Source organism: Pseudophryne corroboree, chromosome 5, assembly GCF_028390025.1.
Source record: "Pseudophryne corroboree isolate aPseCor3 chromosome 5, aPseCor3.hap2, whole genome shotgun sequence".
Classification (NCBI taxonomy): domain Eukaryota; kingdom Metazoa; phylum Chordata; class Amphibia; order Anura; family Myobatrachidae; genus Pseudophryne; species Pseudophryne corroboree.
In genome coordinates, this window is record NC_086448.1 from 734,556,574 (window position 1) to 734,574,767 (window position 18,194).

The following is an 18,194-nucleotide window of genomic DNA, read 5'->3' on the forward strand; positions in this document are numbered from 1 at the left end:
ATGAGGAGATCGTCCAAGTACGTGATAATAGTGACACCTTGCTTCCGCAGGAGCACCATCATTTCCGCCATTACCTTGGTGAATATTCTCGGGGCCGTGGAGAGACCAAACGGCAACGTCTGAAATTGGTAATGACAATCCCGTACCGCAATTCTGAGGTACGCCTGATGAGGTGGATAAATGGGGACATGAAGGTATGCATCCTTTATGTCCAGAGTCACCATAAAATCTCCCCCTTTCAGGCTTGCAATGACCGCTCTTAGCGATTCCATCTTGAACTTGAACCTTTTTAGGTATATGTTCAGGGATTTTAAATTCAATATGGGTCTACAACATGGTCGAATAATAACCCCCTCCTTGTTGAAGGAGGGGAACCTTGACCACCACCTGTTGAAGATACAATTTGTGAATTGCAGTTAACACTGTTTCCCTCTCGTGGAGGGAAGCCGGCAGGGCCGTCGGTGAGGTGGCATCTTCTCAAAGTCCAGCTTGTATCCCTGAGACACAATATCTATTGCCCAGGGATCTAACAGGGAGTGAACCCACTTGTGGCAGAACTTACGAAGGCGTGCCCCCACCGGGCCTAGCTCCGCCTGTGGAGCCCCAGCGACATGCGGTGGATTTTGTAGAGGCCGGGGAGGACTTCTGTTCCTGGGAACTAGCTGTGTTGGGCAGCTTCTTTCCTCTGCCCCCGCCTCTGGCAAGAAAGGATGCACCTCGTACTTTCTTGTTTCTTTGTTCGAAAGGCTGCATTTGATAATGTCGTGCTTTCCTAGGCTGTGCAGGAATATAAGGCAAAATATCAGAATTACCAGCTATAGCTGTGGAGACCAGGTCCGACAACCCTTCTCCACACACTCCTCAGCCTTCCATATGCCTCTTAAGTCGGCATCATCTGTCCATTGCATATTCTACAGGACACGTCAAGCAGAAATCGACATAGCTTTGACTCTAGGACCCAGTATACTCATGTCTCTTTGGGCATGTTTTATATCTATATGTCTCTTAAGACAGCATCTTTAATATATATATCTCTATATATACATATATATATATATATATATATATATATATATATATACACACACATACTAGGGTCTCAATCTCTACTGATAAGGTACCTGTCCACGCTGCCACAGCGCTATAAACCCATGCCGACACAATCGCCGGTCTGAGTAGTGTACCAGAATGCGCACGCTATCTGCAGGATCCCTGAGAATAGCTGTTACGTCAGGGCTACCTTTTGGGCAAACGTGACACCCTAGGGGAAGATTCCCATCATATCCTGGCCCTAGTGGGGAAAGGATACTGCCTGAGAATTCTTTGTGGGAAACTGCAGTCTCTTGTCTGGAGATTCCCACTCTTTTTCCTCATGAGAGGAGGGAAATTTACCTCAGCTTTCTTCCCCTTAAACATGTGTACCCTTGTGTCAGGGACAGATGAGTCATCAGAGATATGCAAATCATCTTTTATTACAATAATCATATATTGAATACTTTTCTGCCATTTTGGCTGTAACTTTGCATTATCGTAGTCGACACTGGAGTCAAACTCCGTGTCGATATCAGTGTCTATTATTTTGGATAGTGAGCATTGAGAGACTCTGAAGGTCTCTGCGACATAGGGACAGACATGGGTAGATTTCCTGTCTGTTCTCTAATCTTTTGTGCAATAAATTCACCTTAGCACTTAATTACACATATCCAAACAGGTGTCGGCGTTGTCGACGGAGACACCCTCTCACACACATATTTGCTCCATCTCCTCCTTAGGGGAGCCTTTTACCTCAGACATGTCGACACACACGTAACGACACACCACACACTCAGGGAATGCTCATCTGAAGACAATTCCCCCATAAGGCCCTTTTGAGAGACAGAGAGAGAGTATGCCAGCACACACCCCAGCGCTATTAACCCAGGAATAACACAGTAACTTAATGTTAACCTAGTAGCTGCTGTTTATATTGATTTTTGCGCCTAATTATGTGCCCCCCCTCTCTTTTTACCCTCTTCTACCGTGTAACTGCAGGGGAGAGACTGGGGAGCTTCCTCTCAGCGGTGCTGTGGAGAAAAAACATGGCGCTGGTGAGTGCTGAGGAAGAAGCCCCGCCCCCTCGACGGCGGGCTTCTGTCCCGCTTTCATGTACAATTTTGGCGGGGGCTCATACATATATACAGTGCCCTGCACCCTTACAGTGACCGGAGTATGTGGGTGTAGTGTGGGAGCAATGGCGCACAGCTGCAGTGCTGTGCGCTACCTCATATGAAGACTGGAGTCTTCTGCCGCCGATTTCGAAGTCTTCTTGCTTCTTTCACCCGGCTTCTGTCTTCCGGCTCTGCGAGGGGGACAGCGGCGCGGCTCCGGGATCGGACGACAAAGGGTGAGATCCTGTGTACGATCCCTCTGGAGCTAACGGTGTCCAGTAGCCTAAGTAGCAGGACCTATCTTCAGAGAGTAGGGCTGCTTCTCTCCCCTCAGTCCCACGATGCAGGGAGTCTGTTGCCAGCAGAGCTCCCTGAAAATAAAAAACCTAACAAAATGCTTTCTTATAGCAAGCTCAGGAGAGCTCACTAAGTAGCACCCAGCTCGTCCGGGCACAGATTCAAACTGAGGTCTGGAGGAGGGACATAGAGGGAGGAGCCAGAGCACACCAGAATCTAAATTCTTTCTTAAAGTGCCCATGTCTCCTGCGGAGCCTGTCTATTCCCCATGGTCCTTACGGAGTCCCCAGCATCCACTAGGACGTTAGAGAAATCAGCTTGTGCAGTCTCTGCTCAGCCCAGGACTTACTCAGCCGCTGCGATGGGATCCTGCTGACCGGGGCCGGAGCGGACGTCAGACACCCTCCCTGAAAACGCCTGATCCTGCCTGCGTTTTTCCGGACACTCCTGGAAAACTGTCAGTTGCCACCCACAAAAGCACACTTACTGTCAATATCCCTGCGAACGCCAGTGCGTTCAAATTTTTCACACCATCCCGTCGCTAGGCGCAGATGCCTGTCGCTGTTGTGCGACGCGCCAGGCGCATAGCGGTGCATACGCAGTTCAGATCTGATCGCACGCTGTGCTAAAACGCACAGCAGCGATCAGATCTGAATTACCCCCAATATATTTTGCTATATCATTCAGTGGGCCGGATTCAAATGTTCTCCACCAGCATTTCCCTGGCTGTCGAGATTCCGGCATCGGTATCCTGAACGCCGGGATCCCGACATCGGTAAATTAACTGCAGCCCATACACACATACACGTATATATATATATATATATATATATATATACATATATATACACACACACATACACACACAGTATATATAGTTATTTATTTTCTCTTTGTGCCATAAACCTTAATAGAGTATAAAGCAGAACAGGGACAATGAGGCTGATGAAGAGGTGAAGACATTACAGTGAACATACGTACAATACCTTATAAGTGCAGGTAATGGTTTCTTCTGCTGGATAGATTTAATCATCTCACTAAAGTACTCCGGTTTTATAATAGATCTGCAGCAAATTAATGCACATATTGTCTAAAAATGAAAAAATAAAATCACTTTATTGTGTTGTAAAATGCTAAATATTGTTAAAGCATGAACATGAAGATGACTGGACAAGCTGCTCCTTTTGTCAGACATTAGCCTATGGGGGAGATTCAAATGTTTGAAAAGTCAGTTGGGAGTCTATTTTTTCCTGTCTATTAGATAGGAAAAAACAGACACCCAACTGATTTTTCAAACATTTGAATCGCCCCCTATAAACGTTATTCCGTGTTAAAGACCTAAAATCAGGAAACACAAACTGAAAACACCCATCGGCAGGTCAGTGCTTAATAAGAAGAATGCAGAGGATTAACAAGTATTCATCATCTACATACAAGTGATATCAGTAACTCCTGGTGAATGTACAGGTGTGTCCTCATACAGTACATCTACGCTATTCACACCATATGACGCAAGACACCTGGCGCTCCGCCACGGGCAGCGATTCCCGTGCTTGAGTACTTTTTCCAGAATTTTGAGTTTTCATTGGTTCTGATTTGTAATATCTCTTTCACGCCGCACAAATAACCCGGTATCGACCCGGCAGATTGCCGGGTCGACACGGGTCAGCATGTGGTGTGAAAGGGGCATAGCCGAAATCCCAGGTTGCCTGACCCGGCAATTCAACCCGGGAATAAAGCAGTGTTATACCCGGGTTGAATACCGGGTCAGTGGCTGCGTAAATGGGCTCCCGGGTCGATGCGACCCGGGACCCGTTTACTACAGCAGGGAGAGGCGGCACGGAGATGATGATCTCATCTCCCAGCACCACCTCCATCTCCGCCCCCCCGCTGCTATGGCAACCCGCCTGGCATATTGCCGGGTCAGGGAAGCCATTAGCAGCGGCCAATGCCGGATCCCACCCGGGAAGGACCCGTTTCCAATTCCCGGGTGGGATCTGGCATTGGCAGTGTGAAAGGGGTATAAGTAAAGCAAGAAAACAAGTAACTTGTGAATTCCAGTAATCTGGAACAAACCATGCAGCCATGCAAGGGGAGCAAATACATTTATATTTTTGTGTGCAGGGTAAATACTGGCTGCTTTATTTTTACATTGCAATTTAGATTTCATTTTGAACACACCTCACCCAAATCGGGTACCCCTTTCACACCAAAAAGCCCAGGTCTTACCTGTGTTAGTGAACCCATGCTTGATACTGCATTCACACCACAGGCTCGACCCCAGTTATTGCTATATCTTCCGTTTGCGCTTCGAGATGACATTGGCTCTCTGCATACTTTTCACACCGCAGGCTACACGGATTGGTGTCAGGTTCGACCCTGGTAGCTACAAGGGTTGGATTGCTGGGTAACACAACCCGGGTAGAGTGTCTCACACCAAACCAGGACCAGGGTTGCCTCGACAATAACCCAGTGTGGCAATAGAGGCAGTATGCTACAAAGGAACCAGGGTGTTTATCTGGTATGCCCAGGAAAACCATGTATTTGGAGGATAGGAAATGTTTGATTAATTTCAGTGCAGTTCTCCAACCTGGAGAATCTGAAAGCATGTGACTAAACAACCAGAGCAGCTGTTTAAAGGCAAGATAGGATTGCTGTTTGCCTGTCAATCTGGCAAGGGGAGCAGAAATCTAAGGTATAAAAATAATGTTTGGGGGGAATTATGCTGATGACCGACGGCAGGAAATCTGGCCAGTGACTAGGGAGTAGATTTCTGTTAGTCAGTGACAGGCACATACACATTTTACGGTGTAATGGTTGCTGGTTTGCGGTGATCCTGACGTAATAAAGCTGTAGTGGAGAGGTCCAGAATCAGCATGTGCTTCCAGTACACAGCCTCTTTATCACACTGGGTTATGAGTTTGGTGTGAGAGTGGTAACAATCTCCCTGCACATGTTACATGTGTCCCACCTACTGTACAGTGCAACATGGTTTTGCCCAGGTGCACAGTTATTTGCTTTTTTTTTTTTTTTGCTTTACTTCTAAATGAGATTCAAGCCCATTGGCTGTCACCACTGCCGAAGGTGAATTTTCAGCTTGAAAACATGACCCATTACTGAATGCAGAATTAAATAATGGAATGCTGCAAAACAAATATAAATGAGGAACAGCTCATGTAAAGAAAAAAAACCCACCACAAACAAAATTATTGTGTACGAGACCGTACAAAATAAAACCAATTATGAAATCCATGTCCGTCACACGGTTATATGTATTTGTGATTCAGCTGCCGCTAATATCTGAATCAGGTCAGAAATTGAATTGCAGATGAGGAACCGCTGGTTATTTGTGTGAAATATTCCATTTTCAGCTGAGAATGGAAATGTCAACAGAGGAAATACACAATTAAAACCCAGAGGCTTGTATCCGGCCAGAGTAACGCAATAAGTGGCTTCTCATAACTATGTCCTTCTCTGCGTTTGTCAGAACGGATGTCATATACAAATAAAGCTTTGTTTAACCCCATCACTGCTAGAGCAAGTCCCTCATTTTTTTTATAACACAGGATTTTATATTTTACTATTTACTTTTTATATATGCCTTTACGATGTGATGATCTATGGACAGGACAGGAGACCCTAAATTCCCACACAGCCCTATTTAGATATTCTCACTTTACTGTATGCTTCAAAAAAATAGTTTTTGTGTATATATGTGTATATTTCAGCCATACTGCGCCAGACAACGCAGGACCTGTACTGCACATGCAGAGTATGGGTCCTGCGTCGTCTGGCACAGTAAGTCTGCAGACGTCAAGTGATTGATGGCCTGACAAGCGACTGACAGTCTGCAGCCATTTGGGCGCCGGGAAAAGGGTGGCGCTGGCCACCATTTCACAAAACTGAGGCGTCACCATAATTTTGTGGGAGTGCCAAAGCCAGCGTCTCCATCTTCCGACGAGATTTCCTGACCTCAGCGATTCTGTGTTTTTGGACGCAGCGCTGAAATCACACATGGAGGTACTTATAGCAGACGACTTCTGCTGTATTACTATATCTTTGCATTGCTGTTGCTTACAAGTAAGCTGCAGTGATGCACACTCAGTCCACATCTGAATCCCCTCCACTGTGTGTTTATTATACAGATGCCTGTGGAAATACAATATCTAACATTAATACATTTTGAAATGGGTGCAGACTATGGGGAGTATTCAATTAGCATTTTCACAATTTTTTTTTTTTTAGCGAAACATGCATCAAAATTGGTGAAAACGTCCCACGTTTTCCCTGGCGCAGTTGCAAAAACACGTGGATTCACCGATGTTTTTTGTTCTTGCCAAATTTTTCGCTTAGGAAAAAAAAGGCCCTGCTATTGAATAAAGCGAATCCCCATTCACCATAAAAAAATAGCGAAAATAAGAATTTACTCACCGGTAATTCTATTTCTCGTGGTCCGTAGTGGATGCTGGGAACTCCGGAAGGACCATGGGGAATAGACGGGCTCCGCAGGAGACTGGGCACTCTAAAGAAAAGATTAGGTACTATCTGGTGTGCACTGGCTCCTCCCTCTATGCCCCTCCTCCAGACCTCAGTTAGGGAAACTGTGCCCGGAAGAGCTGACATTACAAGGAAAGGAAATTTGAATCCAGGGTAAGACTCATACCAGCCACACCAATCACACCGTACAACTTGTGATAACCTTACCCAGTTAACAGTATGAACAACAACTGAGCCTCACTCAACGGATGGCTCATAACAATAACCCTTAGTTAAGCAATAACTATATACACGTATTGCAGAAAGTCCGCACTTGGGACAGGCGCCCAGCATCCACTACGGACTACGAGAAATAGAATTACCGGTGAGTAAATTCTTATTTTCTCTGACGTCCTAGTGGATGCTGGGAACTCCGGAAGGACCATGGGGATTATACCAAAGCTCCCAAACTGGCGGGAGAGTGCGGATGACTCTGCAGCACCGAATGAGCAAACACAAGGTCCTCCTCAGCCAGGGTATCAAACTTGTAGAACTTTGCAAATGTGTTTGAACCCGACCAAGTAGCTGCTCGGCAAAGCTGTAAAGCCGAGACCCATCGGGCAGCCGCCCAAGAAGAGCCCACCTTCCTTGTGGAATGGGCCTTCACCGATTTTGGATGCGGCAATCCAGCCGCAGAATGAGCCTGCTGAATCGTGCTACAGATCCAGCGAGCAATAGTTTGCTTTGAAGCAGGAGCACCCAGCTTGTTGGGTGCATGCAAGATAAACAGCGAGCCAGCCGTTCTGGAAACATATATTTTCAAAGCCCTGACTACGTCCAGCAACTTGGAGTCCTCCAAGTCCCGAGTAGCCACAGGCACCACAATAGGTTGGTTCAAATGAAACGATGAAACCACCTTTGGGAGAAATTAGGGACGAGTCCTCAATTCTGCCCTGTCCATATGGAAGATCAGATATGGGCTTTTACATGACAAAGCCGCCAAATCCGACACACGCCTAGCCGATGCTAAGGCCAACAGCATGACCACTTTCCACGTGAGATACTTTAGTTCCACGGTCTTAAGTGGCTCAAACCAGTGGGATTTCAGGAAATCCAACACAACGTTAAGATCCCGGGGTGCCACTGGTGGCACAAAAGGGGGCTGAATGTGCAGCACTCCCTTAACAAACGTCTGAACCTCAGGCAGTGAAGCCAGTTCTTTTTGAAAGAAAATGGATAGGGCCGAAATCTGGACCTTTATGGACCCCAATTTTAGGCCCATAGTCACCCCTGACTGTAGAAAGTGCAGGAAACGACCCAGGTGGAAATCCTCTGTAGGGGCCTTCCTGGCCTCACACCAAGCAACATACTTCCGCCATATACGGTGATAATGTTTTGCTGTCACGTCTTTCCTAGCCTTTATCAGCGTTGGAATAACTTCATCCGGAATGCCTTTTTCCGCTAGGATCCGGCGTTCAACCGCCATGCCGTCAAACGCAGCCGCGGTAAGTCTTGGAATAGACAGGGCCCTTGTTGCAGCAGGTCCTGTCTGAGAGGCAGAGGCCATGGGTCCTCTGTGCGCATTTCTTGCAGTTCCGGGTACCAAGTCCTTCTTGGCCAGTCCGGAACAATGAGTATTGTTCTTATTCCTCTCTTTCTTACTATTCTCAGTACTTTTGGTATGAGAGGAAGAGGAGGAAACACATATACCGACTGGTACACCCACGGTGTCACTAGGGCGTACACAGCTATCGCCTGAGGGTCCCTTGACCTGGCGCAATATCTTTTTAGCTTTTTGTTGAGGCGGGACGCCATCATGTCCACCTGTGGCAGTTCTCATCGGTTTGCAATCAGTTGGAAGACTTCTTGATGAAGTCCCCACTCTCCCGGGTGGAGGTCGTGTCTGCTGAGGGAGTCTGCTTCCCAGTTGTCCACTCCCGGATTGAACACTGCTGACAGTGCATGCACGTGATTCTCCGCCCATCGAAGAATCTTTGTGGCTTCCGCCATTGCCATCCTGCTTCTTGTGCCGCCCTGGCGGTTTACATGGGCGACCGCCGTGATGTTGTCTGACTGAATCAGCACTGGCCGGTTTCGAAGCAGGGGCTCTACTTGACTCAGGGCGTTGTAAATGGCCCTTAGTTCCAGTATATTTATGTGTAGAGAAGTCTCCAGACTTGATCACAGCCCTTGGAAGTTTCTTCCCTGAGTGACTGCCCCCCACCCTCGGAGGCTTGCATCCGTGGTCACCAGAACCCAGTCCTGTATGCCGAACCTGCGGCCCTCGAGAAGGTGAGCACTCTGCAGCCACCACAGAAGAGACACCCTGGCCCTTGGGGACAGGGTGATCAGCCGATGCATCTGAAGATGCGATCCGGACCACTTGTCCAACAGATCCCACTGAAAGATCCTTGCATGGAACCTGCCGAAGGGAATGGCTTAGTATGAAGCCACCATCTTTCCCAGGACTCGCGTGTAGTGATGCACCGATACCTGTTTTGGTTTCAGGAGGTCCCTGACCAGAGATGCTAATTCCTGGGCCTTCTCCACCGGGAGAAACACCTTCTTCTGTTCTGTGTCCAGAATCATGCCCAGGAAAAGCAGACGCGTCGCAGGAATCAGCTGCGACTTTGGAACATTCAGAATCCAGCCGTGCTGTAGTAACACTTCCTGAGAGAGTGTTACGCTGATCAACAACTGCTCCCTGGACCTCGCCTTTATGAGGAGATCGTCCAAGTACGGGATAATTATAACTCCCTTCTGCCGAAGGAGTATCATCATTTCGGCCATTACCTTGGTAAATATTCTCGGTGCCGTGGACAGGCCAAACGGCAACGTCTGGAATTGGTAATGACAGTCCTGTACCACAAATCTGAGGTACTCCTGGTGAGGTGGGTAAATGGGGACATGCAAGTAAGCATCTTTGATGTCCAGCGACACCATAAAATCCCCCTCTTCTAGGCTTGCAATAACCGCTCTGAGCGATTCCATTTTGAACTTGAATTTCTTTATATAAGTGTTCAAGGACTTTAAATTCAGAATGGGTCTCACCGAACCGTCCGGTTTCGGTACCACAAACATTGTGGAATAGTAACCCCTTCCCTGTTGAAGGAGGGGGACCCTGACAATCACTTGCTGGAGGCACAGCTTGTGAATTGCTGCCAGCACTACCTCCCTTTCCATGTGGGAAGCTGGCAAGGCTGATTTGAGGTAACGGCGGGGGGGAGTCGCTTCGAATTCCAGCTTGTATCCCTGAGATACAATTTGTATAGCCCAGAAATCCACCTGTGAGCGAACCCACTGGCTGCTGAAGTTTCGGAGACGCGCCCCCACCGCACCTGGCTCCGCCTGTGGAGCCCCAACGTCATGCGGTGGACTTAGTGGAAGCAGGGGAGGACTTTTGTTCCTGGGAACTTGCTGCATGGTGCAGCTTCTTACCTCTACCCCTGCCTCTGGCAAGAAAGGATGCACCCCTGACCCTCTTGCCTTTTTGGGAACGAAAGGACTGCATTTGATAATACGGTGCTTTCTTAGGCTGTGAGGAAACCTGAGGCAAGAAAGTCGACTTTCCAGCTGTCGCTGTAGACACGAGGTCCGTCAGACCGTCCCCAAACAATTCCTCACCCTTATAAGGCAAAACCTCCATGTGTTTTTTAGAATCAGCATCTCCTGTCCATTGCCGAGTCCATAAGAACCTCCTGGCAGAAATGGACATAGCATTAATTCTAGAGCCCAGTAGGCAAATGTCCCTCTGAGCATCTCGCATATATAAGACGACGTCTTTGATATGGCCCAGGGTTAGCAAAACAGTATCTCTGTCGAGGGAATCTATGTCGTCTAACAGAGTATCTGTCCACGCTGCTACAGCACTACACATCCAGGCTGAAGCAATAGCAGGTCTCAGTAGAGTACCAGAGTGTGTATACACTGACTTCAGGATAGCTTCCTGCTTTCTATCCGCAGGCTCCTTTAGGGCGGCCGTATCCTGAGACGGCAGGGCCACCTTTTTAGATAAGCGTGTCAGCGCCTTGTCCACCCTAGGGGATGTTTCCCAACGTAACCTGTCCGTTGGCGGGAAAGGGTACGCCATCAGTAACCTCTTAGAAATCACTAATTTCTTATCAGGGGAACTCCACGCTTCTTCACACAATTCATTTAATTCATCAGATGGGGGAAAAGTCACTGGCTGCTTTTTCTCCCCAAACATATAAACCCTCTTGGTATTAACCGGGTTACTCTCAGAAATGTGTAATACATCTTTCATTGCAATAATCATGTATCGGATGGCCTTGGTCATTTTAGACTGTAAATGTGCCTCATCATCGTCGACACTGGAGTCGGACTCCGTGTCGGCATCTGTGTCAACCATCTGAGATAGAGGGCGTTTATGAGCCCCTGACGGCTTCTGAGTCGCCTGGGCAGGCGCGGGCTGAGACCCCGGCTGTCCCAAGGCTGCAGCGTCATCAAACCTTTTATGTAAGGAGTTTACATTGTCATTTTAAGACCTTCCACATATCCATCCAATCAGGTGTCGGCCCCGACGGGGGCGATACCACACTTATCTGCCCTTGCTCCGCCTCCACGTAACCTTCCTCATCAAACATGTCGACACAGCCGTACCGACACACCGCACACACACAGGGAATGCTCAGACTGAGGACAGGACCCCACAAAGTCCTTTGGGGAGACAGAGATAGAGTATGCCAGCAAACACCACAGCGCTATATAACACAGGGATTTTCACTGCTAATAAGGGATTTACCCAATAGCTGCTTTTTTTGTATTGTTTTGCGCCTAATTTATGTGCCCCACCCTCTCTTTTTAACCCGTCTTGTGTCTGGATACTGCAGGGGAGAGCCTGGGGAGCTGCTTCCAGCGGAGCTGTGAAGAGACAATGGCGCTGGTGTGCTGAGGAAGAAGGCCCCGCCCCCTCAGTGGCGGGCTTCTGTCCCGCTTTTCATGTAAAAAAAAAAATGGCGGGGTTTTTTACATATATACAGTGCTAGACTGTATATATGTATGTTTTATGCCAAAGGTACTTCAATTGCAGCCCAGGGCGCCCCCCCGCCCCCCCTTCCCCAGCGCCCTACACCCTACAGTGACCGGAGTGTGTAAGTGTGCTGGGAGCAATGGCGCACAGCTGCGGTGCTGTGCGCTACCTTAATGAAGACAGGAGTCTTCAGCCGCCGATTTCATCTTTTCAAGCTTCTGTTCTTCTGGCTCTGCAAGGGGGACGGCGGCGCGGCTACGGGAACGGACGATCGAGGACAGGTGCCTGTGTTCGAACCCTCTGGAGCTAATGGTGTCCAGTAGCCTAAGAAGCACAAACTAGCTGCAAGCATCCATCCTGCACGCAGGTGAGTTCACTTCTCTCCCCTCAGTCCCACGTAGCAGTGAGTCTGTTGCCAGCAGAAGCTCACTGAAAATAAAAAACCTAATAAATACTTTCTTTACTAGTAAGCTCAGGAGAGCCCACTAGGAGCACCCAGCTCTGACCGGGCACAGATTCTAACTGAGGTCTGGAGGAGGGGCATAGAGGGAGGAGCCAGTGCACACCAGATAGTACCTAATCTTTTCTTTAGAGTGCCCAGTCTCCTGCGGAGCCCGTCTATTCCCCATGGTCCTTCCGGAGTTCCCAGCATCCACTAGGACGTCAGAGAAAAGTGCAGTTTCTTTCGCTAGGATAAAAAAAATAAGAATTTACTCACCGGTAATTCTATTTCTCGTAGTCCGTAGTGGATGCTGGGAACCCTGTAAGGACCATGGGGAATAGCGGGCTCCGAAGGAGACTGGGCACTCTAAGAAAGAATTAGGACTACCTGGTGTGCACTGGCTCCTCCCTCTATGCCCCTCCTCCAGACCTCAGTTAGGGAAACTGTGCCCGGAAGAGCTGACACAATAAGGAAGGGATTTGGAATCCCGGGTAAGACTCATACCAGCCACACCGTACAACTCGTGATACTATATCCAGTTAACAGTATGAACAACAACTGAGCCTCACGAACAGATGGCTCATAACAATAACCCTTTAGTTAAGCAATAACTATATACAAGTATTGCAGACAATCCGCACTTGGGATGGGCGCCCAGCATCCACTACGGACTACGAGAAATAGAATTACCGGTGAGTAAATTCTTATTTTCTCTGACGTCCTAGTGGATGCTGGGAACTCCGTAAGGACCATGGGGATTATACCAAAGCTCCCAAACGGGCGGGAGAGTGCGGATGACTCTGCAGCACCGAATGAGCAAACTCAAGGTCCTCCTCAGCCAGGGTATCAAACTTGTAGAATTTTGCAAATGTGTTTGAACCCGACCAAGTGCCAGCTCGGCAAAGTTGTAAAGCCGAGACCCCTCAGGCAGCCGCCCAAGAAGAGCCCACTTTCCTCGTGGAATGGGCTTTTACAGATTTAGGATGCGGCAGTCCAGCCGCAGCATGTGCAAGTTGAATCGTGCTACAGATCCAGCGAGCAATAGTCTGCTTAGAAGCAGGAGCACCCAGCTTGTTGGGTGCATACAGGATAAATAGCGAGTCAGATTTCCTGACTCCAGCCGTCCTGGAAACATATATTTTCAGGGCCCTGACTACGTCCAGTAACTTGGAATCCTCCAAGTCCCGAGTAGCCGCAGGCACCACAATAGGTTGGTTCACATGAAAAGCTGAAACCACCTTAGGAAGGAATTGGGAACGAGTCCTCAATTCCGCCCTATCCATATGAAAAATCAGATAAGGGCTTTTACATGACAAAGCCGCCAATTCTGATACACGCCTGGCCGACGCCAAGGCCAACAGCATGTCCACTTTCCACGTGAGGTATTTTAGCTCCACGGTTTTAAGTGGCTCAAACCAATGCGACTTTAGGAAATCCAGCACCACGTTGAGATCCCACGGTGCCACTGGAGGCACAAAAGGGGGATGAATATGCAGCACTCCCTTAACAAAAGTCTGAACTTCAGGCAGTGAAGCCAGTTCTTTTTGGAAGAAAATCGACAGAGCCGAGATCTGGACCTTAATGGAACCCAATTTTAGGCCCATAGTCACTCCTGACTGTAGGAAGTGCAGAAATCGACCGAGCTGAAATTCCTCCGTTGGGGCCTTCCTGGCCTCATACCAAGCAACATATTTTCGCCATATGCGGTGATAATGTCTTACGGTCACATCTTTCCTAGCTTTAATCAGCGTAGGAATGACTTCCTCCGGAATGCCCTTTTCTTTTAGGATCCGGTGTTCAACCGCCATGCCGTCAAACGCAGCCGCGGTAAGTCTTGGAACAGACAGGGTCCCTGCTGCAGCAGGTCCTGTCTGAGCGGCAGAGGCCATGGGTCCTCTGAGATCATTTCTTGAAGTTCTGGGTACCAAGCTCTCCTTGGCTAATCCGGAACCACAAGTATAGTTCTTACTCCTCTCCTTCTTATTATTCTCAGTACCTTGGGTATGAGAGGCAGAGGAGGGAACACATAAACCGACTGGTACACCCACGGTGTCACTAGAGTGTCCACAGCTATCGCCTGAGGGTCCCTTGACCTGGCGCAATATCTTTTTAGCTTTTTGTTGAGGCGGGACGCCATCATGTCCACCTATGGCCTTGTAAATGGCCCTTAGTTCAAGAATATTTATGTGTAGGAAAGTCTCCTGACTCGTCCATAGTCCTTCGAAGTTTCTTCCCTGTGTGACTGCCCCCCAACCTCGAAGGCTGGCATCCGTGGTCACCAGGATCCAGTCCTGTATGCCGAATATGTGGCCCTCTAGAAGATGAGCACTATGCAGCCATTACAACAGCGACACCCTGGTCCTTGGAGACAGGGTTATCAGCCGATGCATCTGAAGATGCGATCCGGACCACTTGTCCAACAGATCCCACTGAAAGATCCTTGCATGGAACCTTCCGAATGGAATTGCTTCGTAAGAAGCTACCATCTTTCCCAGGACTCGCGTGCAGTGGTGCACCGACACTTGTTTTGGTTTTAGGAGGTCTCTGACTAGAGATGACAACTCCCTGGCCTTCTCCTCCGGGAGAAACACCTTTTTCTGTTCTGTGTCCAGAACCATCCCCAGGAACAGTAGACGCGTTGTAGGAACCAGCTGCGACTTTGGAATATTCAGGATCCAGCCGTGCTGTTGTAGCACTTCCCGAGCTAGTGCTACTCCGATCAACAACAACTGTTCCCTGGACCTCGCCTTTATAAGGAGATCGTCCAAGTACGGGATAATTATAACTCCCTTTTTTCGAAGGAGTATCATCATTTCGGCCATTACCTTGGTAAATACCCTCGGTGCCGTGGACAGACCAAACGGCAACGTCTGGAATTGGTAATGACAGTCCTGTACCACAAATCTGAGGTACTCCTGGTGAGGAGGGTAAATGGGGACATGCAGGTAAGCATCCTTGATGTCCAGTGATACCATGTAATCCCCTTCGTCCAGGCTTGCAATAACTGCCCTGAGCGATTCCATTTTGAACTTGAACCTTCTTATATAAGTGTTCAAGGATTTCAAATTTAAAATGGGTCTCACCGAAACGTCCGGTTTCGGTACCACAAACATTGTGGAATAGTAACACCGACCCTGTTGAAGGAGGGGTACTTTGGTTATCACCTGCTGGGAGTACAGCTTGTGAATCGCCTCCAGCACCGCCTCCCTGTCTGGGGGAGTAGTTGGCAAGGCTGATTTGAGGAAACGGCGAGGGGGAGACGTCTCGAATTCCAGCTTGTACCCCTGAGATACCACTTGTAGAATCCAGGGATCCACCCGTGAGCGAACCCACTGGTCGCTGAAGTTCCGGAGACGGGACCCCACCGCACCTGGCTCCACCTGTGGAGCCCCAGCGTCATGCGGTGGACTTAGAGGAAGCGGGAGAGGACTTTTGTTCCTGGGAACTTGCTGTTTGGTGCAGCTTTTCCCCCCTACCTCTGCCTCTGGGCAGAAAGGACGCGCCTTTAACCCGCTTGCCTTTCTGGGGCCGAAAGGACTGTACCTGATAATACGGTGCTTTATTTGGCTGTGAGGGAACATGGGGTAAAAATGACGACTTCCCAGCCGTCGCTGTGGAAACGAGGTCCGAGAGACCATCCCCAAACAATTCCTCACCCTTGTAAGGCAAAACCTCCATGTGCCTTTTAGAATCCGCATCACCTGTCCACTGCCGAGTCCAAAATACTCTCCTGGCAGAAATGGACATTGCATTTATTCTAGATGCCAGTTGGCAAATATCCCTCTGTGCATCTCTCATGTATAAGACTACGTCTTTAATATGCTCTACAGTTAGCAATATAGTGTCCCTGTCAAGGGTATCAATGTTATCAGACAGGGAATCTGACCACGCAGCTGCAGCACTGCACATCCATGCTGAAGCAATAGCCGGTCTCAGTATAATACCTGAGTGTGTATATACAGACTTCAGGATAGCCTCCTGCTTTCTATCCGCAGGCTCCTTTAGGGCGGCCGTATCCGGAGACGGTAGTGCCACCTTCTTTGACAAGCGTGTGAGCGCTTTATCCACCCTAGGCGATGTCTCCCAACGTATCCTATCCTCTGGCGGGAAAGGGTACGCCCTTAGTAACTTTTTGGAAATTACCAGTTTCTTATCGGGGGAAACCCACGCTTCATCACACACTTCATTTAACTCTTCAGAAGGGGGAAAAACCACAGGTTGCTTTTTCTCCCCAAACATAATACCCTTTTTTGTGGTACCAGGGTTAATGTCAGAAATGTGCAACACATTTTTCATTGCCGTAATCATGTAACGGATGGCCCTATTGGAATGTACACTAGTCTCATCGTCGTCGACACTGGAGTCAGTATCCGTGTCGACATCTGTGTCTGCCAACTGAGGTAGCGGGCGTTTTTGAGCCCCTGATGGCTTTTGAGACGCCTGGGCAGGCACGGACTGAGAAGCCGGCTGTCCCACATCTGCTATGTCATCAAACCTCTTATGTAAGGAGTTGACACTGTCACGTAATTCCTTCCACATATCCATCCACTCAGGTGTCGACCCCGCAGGGGGTGACATCACATTTATCGGCACCTGCTCCGCCTCCACATAAGCCTCCTCATCAAACATGTCGACACAGCCGTACCGACACTCCGCACACACACAGGGAATGCTCTGACTGAGGACAGGACCCCACAAAGTCCTTTGGGGAGACAGAGAGAGAGTATGCCAGCACACACCACAGCGCTATAAATCACAGGGATGTACACTATAATGAGTGATTTTACCCTATAGCAGCTATATATATATATATATAGTATTTGCGCCTAAATTTAGTGCCCCCCCTCTCTTTTTTACCCTATTGAGCTTGGAAACTGCAGGGGAGAGCCTGGGGAGCGTCCTTCCAGCGGAGCTGTGAGAGGAAATGGCGCCAGTGTGCTGAGGGAGATAGCCCCGCCCCCTTCACGGCGGACTTCTCCCGCTTTTTTTATGGATATATGGCAGGGGATTTTACACATATATAGTCTTAATGACTATATTATGTGTATTTTTTTGCCAATGTAAGGTAATCTTATTGCAGCCCAGGGCGCCCCCCCCCCCCAGCGCCTTGCACCCATCAGTGACCGGAGTGTGAGGTGTGCATGGGGAGCAATGGCGCACAGCTGCAGTGCTGTGCGCTACCTTAATGAAGACCGGAGTCTTCAGCCGCCGATTTCCTGGACGTTCTTCTTGCTTCTGGCTCTGCAAGGGGGACGGCGGCGTGGCTCCGGGACCGGACGACCGAGGCTGGGCCTGTGTTCGATCCCTCTGGAGCTAATGGTGTCCAGTAGCCTAGAAGCCCAAGCTAGCTGCAAGCAGGTAGGTTCGCTTCTCTCCCCTCAGTCCCTCGTAGCAGTGAGTCTGTTGCCAGCAGATCTCACTGAAAATAAAAAAACTAAATATACTTTCTTTTCTAGAAGCTCAGGAGAGCCCCTAGTGTGCATCCAGCTCGAGCCGGGCACAGATTCTAACTGAGGTCTGGAGGAGGGGCATAGAGGGAGGAGCCAGTGCACACCAGGTAGTCCTAATTCTTTCTTAGAGTGCCCAGTCTCCTTCGGAGCCCGCTATTCCCCATGGTCCTTACGGAGTTCCCAGCATCCACTAGGACGTCAGAGAAACACCCCATTGACTGGTATACATTAGGTATTGGATGATATATCGTTCCGACACGGATCGGAATGCTATATTGGGGCAGATGTATGACCCTCAGTCATGACGGTCAAGTGGTATCAGTGCATGACCAGAGGAACATATTAAGTGTCTGAATTGAAGTTATTACTAACGTTTGTATTGTAATTATGAG

General features: G+C 48.8%; 1 protein-coding gene across 1 annotated transcript in view; it reads right to left on the bottom strand.

The window, feature by feature from the left end:
* The window catches only part of NBN (nibrin), a 161,520-nt gene that overhangs the window by 100,869 nt on the left and 42,457 nt on the right, over positions 1-18,194 (bottom strand). Inside the window, exon 5 of the mRNA XM_063924075.1 lies at positions 3,431-3,534. Within this exon, the coding sequence (XP_063780145.1) occupies positions 3,431-3,534 (104 nt within the window). The remainder of the gene's footprint in view (positions 1-3,430; positions 3,535-18,194) is intronic.